This window comes from Rhyacophila brunnea, unplaced genomic scaffold (assembly GCF_057557595.1).
Source record: "Rhyacophila brunnea isolate RB1 unplaced genomic scaffold, BYU_Rbru_1.0 scaffold_3, whole genome shotgun sequence".
Lineage (NCBI taxonomy): Eukaryota > Metazoa > Arthropoda > Insecta > Trichoptera > Rhyacophilidae > Rhyacophila > Rhyacophila brunnea.
In genome coordinates this window covers 28,732,576-28,744,257 of record NW_028232965.1, presented here as the reverse complement: position 1 = coordinate 28,744,257, position 11,682 = coordinate 28,732,576, and the positions used below count along the sequence as shown (strand labels likewise).

The 11,682-nt window shown below is 30.3% G+C and overlaps 1 protein-coding gene across 1 annotated transcript; it reads right to left on the bottom strand.

The window, feature by feature from the left end:
• Nucleotides 1-8,124: 8,124 nt before the first annotated feature.
• LOC147068186 (endocuticle structural glycoprotein SgAbd-2-like) lies at nucleotides 8,125-8,424 on the bottom strand. Its single transcript, XM_085952615.1, has one exon. It carries the CDS (start codon nucleotides 8,422-8,424, stop codon nucleotides 8,125-8,127), a length of 300 nt encoding a protein of 99 aa, XP_085808741.1.
• Between the last annotated feature and the right edge of the window lie 3,258 nt (nucleotides 8,425-11,682).

Here is an 11,682-nt window from a genome sequence, read left to right as displayed (position 1 = left end):
AAGAAATTGTATTTTTCTATTTTTTTTCCGACCATGTCCGATCCTAATAGAATCATAATATGGGCCTACACAGAGTAGAGGTTTGTATTAACAGATTTTGTTTTTACGAGAAACGGATGTCATCCACTTGCTCAACCTATTAGTTCCATACCCTGACTCACACACAAATTGAAAAACAATATGTGTACTTGCCAGACCCAGGATTCGAACCTGGGACCCACGGCGTTATAGTCCAACACTTAAGCCGCGCAGCCACCGTGGGTGGGTTCTATTTATTTTGACTAAGTGTCTTTTGGAGAGAAATAATTAGGTAAATAATAGAACCAATATAACAGTGTATTATATTATATGTCTTAAGCGTAGGGTGTTCAACCAATGTGTGCTACCCGTGCTCACGTATGGCTGCGAGACGTGGACCCTCAACACGAGAGATGTCCAAAGGCTAAGAGTCACACAGCGAGGCATTGAGAGGTGTATGTTGGGCATCACGCGAAAGGACCGTAAGAGAAACGAATGAGTTAGGAAGCAGACAAGAGTACACGATGTTATAGACGTTGCCAAACAGCTGGAATGGAGATGGGCGGGGCACATTACTCGCCGAAGGGACGGCCGCTGGACAAATGCCGTCATCCAGTGGTACCCAAGGGGCACGAAACGGCCACAGGGTCGCCCTAAAAGCCGCTGGATTGACGAACTGGTAAAGTTCGGCGGAAATACGTGGCAGCGAACGACACAGGACCGAGAGAGTTGGAGAAAGCTTGGGGAGGCCTTCATCTAGTAGTGGATTAACCCCGGCTGATGATGATGATGATATTACATAATAGGAAATATAAAAATTATTTGCCAATGACTCATTATTATTGTGAATAAATAAAACTTTATTGCATGCACATATTATTATTATATAATTGCAAAGTAAAACTCTGGTTTTGTGTGCAAACAATTTTATTTATAACCATTATATTAAAATATTATAGAGTTTTAAACCAAATTATGTGTTTTGGTTATACAATTATTATATGAGCACGAAGTAAAGTTTTTCAATGCGTCACTATATAATAATAACATTATATACTTTATTTCCAACGGTACTCATTAAAATAGTTCTGTAACGGATATAATTGAATTATTGTATTATTTTTCCGGACAGTTAACCTTGTCAAAACTATTTCCTAACGCCCGGTGACTGATAAGGCGTCATTAAATATTATTAAAACGTTTGAAATGTGACATTGCGAGCAACACCCTTCTTGACTTGTAAACTTGTCTAACTGAGTTGTGACAGTCTCTTCCTCAATTACGTTATTTAATCCGCACGAACATAGTATGTTGGTCACGAGAAATCAATTTAGGTACCTGTTTGCCAAGGTTGACTAATTACCAAGCGTGTGACATCTTACATAATCTTAAACACAAACGAATAAGTACAACAAAACAATGAGAGTTAACTGAAAACATAATTCAATAAACGCAAATTTGTTTATGTTAAATATATGATGCAATATATTAAGGTTTGGTAAGGAAAAGAATAAAACGTGTTCTGCCGTCAAATCGACTTATTTCTTTTCATATATTTTTATTTGTATCGACGTTTTGTCTCTTCACACACTCTATCGAGTTTGGTCAAACCATAAACGAATATGCTATCGCTCTTAGCGAAACCTACAATATTTAATATGGTACGCGTTGCTTTATTAGTAATTTAAAACGGGACCTAAAATATTTTCAGATGTATTATATATACCCAATCAGTTACCAGATAGTATAGCAAGATATGAGAAACCGGAATATATAATAGTGCAGTGTTGGTAATACGACAAAATTATCGAAAAATACTATTTATGTCATAACGTCGAGCATTCCGCTATAATGAATTATAAAACGTTGTTTTTTCTATAACAACAAACGACAACTTTATTATTATGAACTACTGTTAATAGAAATAATCCCGTCAGATTCAGATTTTTCTTTTTATTTTCCGAGCTACTTATAGTGCCGAAATCTAAAAATATCCTTTTATATATAATCAAAATGAACGTTTAAAAATTAATTCATTGTGTTTATAAAATTATTATCCGATATTAAATTGATCTTCTATTGTAATACTGATGTCATAAGATCTCCCAAGATCGCCGATTTTATACCCTCTGCCTCTATCAGGAATACTGTCATCATTGATAAGAATATGTAAAGCAACTGGGTATATTTTCCATAGAAAATTAAAAAATTGTATTCTATTTTCGCCATTTTATTCAGAATGCACTCATAATAAAGTCAATTTGAAAGAAAAATACATTTACTTCATTTTTGTTTCACCTTTATTCCAAGAATGAAAAGTGACTATCTGCAATTTTTCCATTAATTCATGGGTGGTAAAACTGACCAACTTCATTTCGTATTTTTAAAAACTAGAACAAAATTGATTTTTTTAAATATTATAATTTCATTTTGAAAGTAAATATCATATCTACACCCACAAAAATAATCAGAAAGTTGCATGCAATATAAGGAATTTTTAGATTGATTACAAATGTTAAAATGGCTTTCCTGAACAATTTACTATTTTACACTTGGTAACTTTCTCTTGTATGACGACGATATGTATATACAAGTAATGTTGTTACTGTTATATCTATAGTATAGTAAAGTAATACTGTTTAATTTAGTTTAAAGAAAAAAAACAGTAATGCTATATATAGATGGTCACTGTTCATTGGTCAACAGAAAGGTTCGTAAAATAATTTACCAGTCTTATTTTTAAACGCCTACAAATAAATATATTATCATATTATACAGACACCATCATGAAATCTTAAGCTATCTCTCCATTATCAATGAGGCGATAGGGAACTCCTTTTTTATATTTCCACTGACAATAATTTTTTATAAATTTTCATTATCTCTAATTATAATATTATACAGATTTGCATACTATTTTCTGAAAAAAAATCTACATTAAATCCCACATATTATTTTATTTATTTAGGTACGAGTATCTACAGATTGCACCAAGACGACAATATATCATCAAAATATAATATACAATTGAAGGGTATATTTTTCAGGAAAAATAATTATTGAACTGGTCGTTCAAACCTGGCAACAATACAGTAGTGTCACCTATCGCTATCGTCTGTTGCTATCACCGTGATAGAATGCGTATCTTTTAATAATTAATAGGTAATTAAATTAGTGCACCTTCTTATTCACTCTTCATAAAAACAGATTGGTTGTGGAGTGGAGATTTAAAATATTTAAAAAATATATTTATTTAATTTATTAAATATTTGTCAATGTATTGGTTATAAAATGTATTTCATTTTTTCACATGAAATTAATAAGAGCAGAATGACGTGAGAGGGTAAATTGGCATACAATTTTTCGATCAGGTTACAATATTATAAAGTATTTTACTGCAATCAACTTCACAAAGCTACCTTTATGATGCTGTAAGACAAATTGCCGACCCATTAGGCGTTTTATTGTATCCAAATGTAAAAACTACTAAAATAGCGATGTTCAGTTTGCCTCTACCAACAAATCTAAAAAGAAATTGTCCATAAATTTAGAATGTATTGAATAGGGATTCAATAATAGAAATTCTTGCGAAGGATATTTTCGGAGAGATAAATCGTTTTGTTACCGATATCCAAATATTCCAACGTATTTGAAATATTAAAATGCATGAACGTACCTCCCGGTCCATGATATTTGCCCCTAAAATATAATATCACAGTAAGTATGTAAAGTATTTACAATTACTTCATAGATTTTGAACATGTTTTTAATTATATCTAATACCACAAAACAGACACAAACATAAAATGAGCGGTCTTAAAAAATAAATGTTGTAACTATAAGATAATTTAGAGAATAGTTTAGTTGAGCTCACAGACAAAATGGCATTAATGGTATGTAACGTCTTGTAGAAGAACAGCATTAAGAAGTAGAAATAGGATAGTCATAAAATAATTAATTATATAACCCTTATAATAAGAAATCGGCTTTGACATCTATATCATTGTGCAAATCTGTAAGTAGTGTTTGTAAAAACTGTGATCATGATACTTAAAGCAGTTTGAACACTTGACTTGTTTTTTTTTTTTTTTTAATAAAGTGCACTTAGTGTGGTTAGTGGTTATCGTTATTTCATTTATTCACCTACCTATATGTGCAACCTACACTGTTTCTGGATTGACCATTATACTAAAACTAGTGTCATATCCATATATATGGTAAAGAAACCAATCTGGGTGATTCTATACAAAAATATTACTAAATAAAATAATTTAAGCCAAGAAGGATCCTAAGAATCGATAATTTTGAACACATTGCACTACCTGCTATTTTTATTTTTTCAAATGAGATGAACCGTTCTACGACCATGCCGATGGCATGGTACAATTATTGCATTTTCAATCAATCTCTGATTCGGTCTTTGTTTTATTGAAGAACACAGAACAATTTTTGGTGGGTTATAAGAAAAAAAATTAAAACATCAATAAAAAAAAATTTACCACTAATATCGCCTGGCAACATCGACATTATATATTTTTGTGACCCCTAAAACCTATTCCAATTGTCAGAATGCGTTCCGCATATTATTTATACGAAAAGTTTATGGGATCCTGCACTATTTTAAAACAAACATTGCTATAGAAAAGATATCACCATAAATGCATGATACAAGACCATTGAAATAACAATACAGATTACTTAAATTGAAAAGAGTTAAAACCAGACATCCTGAAGAGTTTCACCAATGATACGGCTAATTACGATCTGGGCAACAGAAATACTTCCATTCAATCATGCTACAAATGCTATCTAATATTATTAAACACATAGAGAAATATTAAAGAACACGTTTATTAATAATTGTCGGTACCTTTTCCAAGATTTGTTCAATTTCTTTTGATAGGTATATCGTATTTTTTTTCATTATTTCTACAAAAAAAATCTATATGGATTAGGGGTATTTTTTACAATCTGTAACACTATAAATTCCATAATATCTTGTTGCTTTAATTACATTTACAGTTTTAATTTTAGACCTTACTATGCTAATGAATTATTTTAAAAGTCGGTAACTTCAATTTTCCACCATGTTGTGATAATCGCAAAGTACCGTCAAAAACTTTTATGACTACAAATAGTATATTTTATATTTTCAAACATTTATTATTTACATAAACAGTTAGTAGCAAAATGAAATGTCCTTAACGTCATTACAAATTACAAATTTACATTATTTAGTATTATATATATTACCGTGTCCGATGCTAATAAGATCATAATATGGGCCTGCAGTGGAAATTTACATTACAAATACAAAATCATATTTAAAGTTATAGTAATTTTTTTATAGCGTGACATCTTCCGAAACGAATATCAAATCTCTCGTTCACGGTGAGAGTATCTATAAATAATAAAATACTATAAGTGCTTTCAAAAAATACAGTATCCTTTTTTTGACATAACATAATATGTCGAACAATCCGTGGAGGGAAAACGACGATGATATTCGTGTTCGCAAAGTGACAAGCTATATTGTCGGTAATATAATCATAAAGTATAAAAAAAAATGGCGGCTGATTAATATAAACGACTTTGCAACCAACCTTGGGCATAATTTTTTTAAACTAACAAACGGAACTGTATTTGATATTTTATTAATATACAATATACATACGATCAACTTTGAAACTAATGACCATCTAAGTATGATAATACATTCTGCGAGACATAGTATCATTATGTTAAACGTGTTATAAAACAGAGTGGGCACGGATTTTCGACCATCACTTCTTGTGTTAATTCATTGTTTCCCTGGAGGGCCAATTATCAAGCCGCTTGGGTTTTTCCTTTCAAAGCAGCTTTATAAATTCAATTTCCGCCAAAGGAATATTAATTATTATGCCCCTTGAGGCATTTCAAAGAATTTCTCGGGAAAGGAAACTCTGAATTTGTCAATGCCCATCTGCCGCAATAAGTCGACGCCAAATTTAATCATAAATTGCACATGGCCATTCACAATAGATTTTAATGAAACAAAACATTACAATATACAATTCAGCGTAATTTTTATACAGCTAACTTTAAGTTCAATTTATTTTTTTAACATAAATACCCTTTGATAACTGCATCGTTATCAATAATAGTATTTTTAATTCGGTAACTATCACACTCAGCTGCATATCCACTAGAAGATGAAAGCTTTACCTTGATGTATCCAATCTTCTCAATCTTTAGTCTTTCATCGCCACGAACCTAATTCTGCTAAACCTGCATACCTTATCGGTCCAACAGGCTGGGCTCTTAATTGCTCTTTAAGTACTTATATTGTATCACTAATTTATAATAATATTTGTTCAGTGATTTGGCAATTTCGATATCTTTACTTTTTTGTCTACCCCATTACCTATTTATTTCTTTTCAGGTCCTTACACGTTATACCCAACATGCATATCTCCCTCCCGTGGTGCGTTACTGTTGATATTTGAACATCGTTTAATTTTAAAGTCCATACTTTGCACGTTTACGGTAATACTTTATTTCGCACATATTCTATAAATAACAATCAAGTTTCTGTATAAGTATTCAAAATAATTACTGAAAATCATCGTCAGTATTGGAATATACGTTGATGCTTAATAAAAATTAACTGTAAAAAGTATGTTAGTTCAGAATTTAGGTATGGAGATTTTTTATTAAAAATGTAGTATTAGCTTGAGTAGGTATTGGTTAAACGCTAGACAAATTTAATATACACTATAATAATATTTACTATCGCATGCTTACTGATACTTGAGAGGTCACAAAGCAGCAATAATCGCTGTCGGAACAAAGAATTGATTAGGGTAGGTCATGGGAAAATCTATAACTTTGAGAAGTTAAAGGTAGCTAAGATACTTATCCAGCAGCAGGTTGTCACCGACTAATTATAGTAATAATAATATTCAATGTATAGTGTGTACGGTGTGTATCTTCATTATTGATTTGTCGCGCTACAGCCATTGACCGTATCAAGCTGACTGCTCTATTTCAACACACACCTACGTATATGATATATGAATAAACAACAACGATTTCAGATCGACAAATATTTTTTATTGGAATTTTGAAATACAAATATATTAAATATAATATTTATACAATTGAATAAATAAAAAGACAGATCAATGTAAATTCTATAACATATTAAATTAAACAGTTGGTGGTAGTAATAATTCCAAACTAAAATTTTCAATCTAATCTAATGTCGTCCATCTAAAGAAAATAACACAGGGGGAACGGTCGGGTGTGATAAAATCCTCCTTTCCTAGTATACTGAATTCTTTCGTGGACAATATGACCAGGCAGAAGGGATAGTGACATCTTCCTTTCTGTTCTGAATATGTTAACGAATAAGTCGGGAGATAGGTAGTCAACATAAATTCAAATAAGGTTTTAAATCCCGCGCTTATTTTTTCATATGTCTTGCTCCGAAAATATATCGGAACGATTGGAAGGCTGGAAGGATTTTGTCAACCATTTATTTCTCCTACTATTCCTCTTCTTTTTGCTTTTTCTCTCTTCTGCCACACTTATCTTCCACCGACGCTCAGACCGCTCATAAGAAATGAAGGAAAAATACATTTTTCCTAAAATTTGAAAACTTTCCTTCAACTTCAATTTTGTTGAACCTAACCTAATCTGAGCAATAATTTAAGAAAAGAAAAACTAAATAATTGAAAATCAAGATGAATAAAGAAAGGGTGATAGAAGAGACAAATGGTAGTTTAATTCTTTCCATTCCTCCAACAGTTATAAATTCTTACGTGAATACGATATACGATGCGTAGAATATGAGGTTTTGTTTTGCTTATCTACGCCAAATACATGAAAGAATTCACTACAAAGAGGAGAACTCTTCAACCCTTTTCACCCCTCCGACCATGCAATTTTATCTCTAATATAATATTAGAATAAATTAAAATTTTTGTGTATGGAATGTAACCTGAAACATCAATTAACATTTTAAATACATGTAGAAGAATTATATTGATTGATCGCTTACGTTTGAATTTAAATAACTATATACAAAAGCCATTATCAGTTAATGTTTGGAACAGGTATCTAAATTTATGCAACTACAGACTTGGGTAAATGTTCTCCCTCAGCCCTGAATCCTTTGTCGTCAGCGACCCACTTGGTGCGGTAGATCTGTCCATTAGGAGCGGTGAAGGAATATTCGCCTTCCTTGACGAGAGCATGGTCCTTTCCGTCGATGGTTGGCTTCAGGGCTCCAGTTTCGGTGAGGATGGTTCCGTCTCCGCTGACATAACGAAGAGCGAACTGGCCGACCTCGTCATGCTTCTCTGTGCGTTCCAACACCGGGATGAATTTGCGTGCATCTGAAGCGGCAAAGGCTCCGACGACCATCAGGCAGACAACGAAGAGCTATAAATATTAGACAAATTTATTTTATAAGAATATTAAAATTGGGAATTAATTAATTCTTAAATATTAATCCAATAATGGAAAAATAGGTTTTTTTACCTATAATTACCACATACTTTCATTGAAAAAGTGTCTATTAAAAAGATATTTTAAAAAGAAGCTATCATTTGATGAACTAAAATATCAAATTTATTATTTCCTTACAATACTATCATTTTGTATATAAGTATAATATTATGTATGTCGATATTTTCTACATTTCTATATTTTAGTGAAAAAAAAATATTTTTTACATCATTCATTTGGTATTTTGATATAAACAGGCGTAAATAGAATAGTGCATTATGATTCAGAGATAATTAATATGTTAACTCACAAATTGCATCTTGAATGAAGTGCTGCGATATACAACTGAATGACAATCAAAATTAACATATCGCTATTTATATGCAAAATATTCAGTACACAAATCTATAACACTAATTATGAAGCTTGAATCAGGTTATGTAAGTTCATTACAAAAAATAATTAAGAAGTAATTCAGTCGCTTCCGAAAGTAATGGTTTTCACTCATTTCAATTACAATGCATGGTACGAGTATCATCATTTGTATTGAATTTAATAATATTTTAAAGACTTTAATTTTAATAATGCATAATACAAAATTTAAACGAATACATATAAATTAATTCAAAACTAAAATATGTATTATCGTCATGTAGGTACTTATAATGCAATAATTCTGGGAAGCTATTTGCATTCAGTAGCTATCTAAACTATTTTTTTTAATAATTAATATTATATTTATCAAATATTTTCACATAATTTCCATAAAAAAACACTTTCAATAATATATAAATTGGTCGAAACCATTGAGCTGATTCATAAATTGCAGATAAATATTCAACCTGAATGGAACATCCATCTCGCAAGTTCTTGTGAAAACAGGAATTTGTGGGAATTTTAAAATATTTTTTTTTTTTTTTTAAATCATCGCTGTTTTGACAAAAATTCTAAATAATAACTACGCCGTATACCAAACTTAAATTTTTACCCAATATAATTATTATTAAATATTAAATTTGAATTATTTATTTAAATTTAACAAGACTATTTTTAAATAAATGTGGAATCAAAATTAAATTCCACCCTTTTGAATTCGTTTAAATGACTGTTTTGGTTAAAAGATAAAATTTGCATAGGGCTTGAATGATTTTCTTACATTTATAAATTTATTGGCCTTATTGTTTCAGCTAATTTTCCTTCGTGTAAATGTTTTCGTATAAATGACTGAGTTTGACATAACATTGGCCAACTTGCCCACCCAACCAAAAATACAACGGGCATTACCATGAATATTTCTTAAAGATAAACGTAATATATTTTCAGCAACAACAACTTTTAGTCTAATATTTTCTTGATAATTCTTTTCTCTTCTTAGAAGTGCGTTATCATGTAGGTACAAATACCAATCACTTTACAAGATGCTATTATCCTTAAAACACCGACGACTTTTTTATAGCGAGGCATTTATTTTCTCATGTCTTTATTTTTCGCTTTAATAATAATCATTTTTCATACTTTTGGAAATATTAAATTTAATATTATGTGGCTTCAGTTTTTTACGTAAACAATAGTATCATCTTCAAAGAAAATATATTACACTTTTTCATATATTTGATTGCAAATACGATAAAGATGAAAGAAAAATTATTCGAAATTTTATATTATTTGAGAGTTATTTTGATGAAGAAATACGGATACTTACCATCATAATTTCAATATAAATTCACCTTCTTGAAAAACAAGAATACTCAAATAGATAGTTTGCTAGGAATTTATGTTTTTCTAAGAAATAAATGCAATTATCTGAAAATAAATACAGTTTCAATATTGTTAGTAGCCGTAAGAAGTGATTTCTGAAAAAAATTTCTCCATAAAACAAAATAGACTTGTTTTCTCATAAATAATTCAAGTAGGTTTATTTCATTTCAAAAAAGCGATCGTCTTTCTAATAAATCTGTTTCAAACTGATATTTTCAAAAATCAGAATTGTATTGAATTTAATACCTATAGGCGTATATCATTACATATTCTAGTAATATATTCATTTACAATAACATACAGTAGACTACATAATATTAAATTACCTAACATAGATTATTAATCTTAATATAATATCTATTTCTTAGTCGTATTTAATATTATTATATCCTTGATATTAATAATGTTCTAGATAAGACGTATGTCTCCTTAGTCAAATGTTTAGGTATAAATAGTGTGGGTATTATATTCTCAGCTCAATCAGATAATTAGTACATTGACATATAGGAATATCCGCTCACATGCAAGATGTCAATATTAAAGTTGTCATGTTAGCTGAATATGCCAATGAAATTAACACATGTTTTTACTCTTTTATTTCAATGTAGGTTGGAGTTTTTATTTTTCAACTACATTCGAAAGCATTCTATCTATATGTGGCAACATTAAATGTAAGTGTATGTCTGCAGGCACGTTAGCAGAATTTTACCTTTAGGAAAAAAACACTTCCTAGTTCTTTAATGAATTACCTTAATATAGATACGTATAGATTTATCACAAATTTAAAAAAAAAATTGAAAATTCATTGGTATCGTTTAATTCGGATCATGAAAAAAAACAAATGATACTCTCATAATTGTTTCAGAGGTGCTCATAATGCGATAATAGCATATCGAGTAATTAGAGTAGATGCTGAGAATTTAGTGTATTATCCGAGAGATTTTAGAGCTGTTATTATAATAGCGATAGGGTTCTGCAACATGTCCTATGCAACATACACGATCAATTAAAAAATAGATACATTAAGAAACAAAGTTAGGAGATTCTTCAATTAATACTCTAGGCTCAAAAGCTGATGCCATTTAATTTTGTCTGAAATACTAGAATAAAGACTGAACATAAGCGTAAACGTTTAAGAGAAAATGAGGCGTATGATAATGTTTACGGGTAGTACTGCCACCTGGTAATATTACCTAGTAGTAAAATATTTTTTCACGATTAACTGTATTACCGGTTTGCATTCAAACTAACCAACGAAAAATTCCACTAAATAGGCGCCATTCCTATGGAAATACGCTATTCGGCACCTCAGCTACTGATACTTAGATTAGGTACAAAATAAATTTAATAAAATGCATAATTTTTCACTTAAAAATAAATTTATTTTACAATATTATATTAAGGCTAGGACATAAA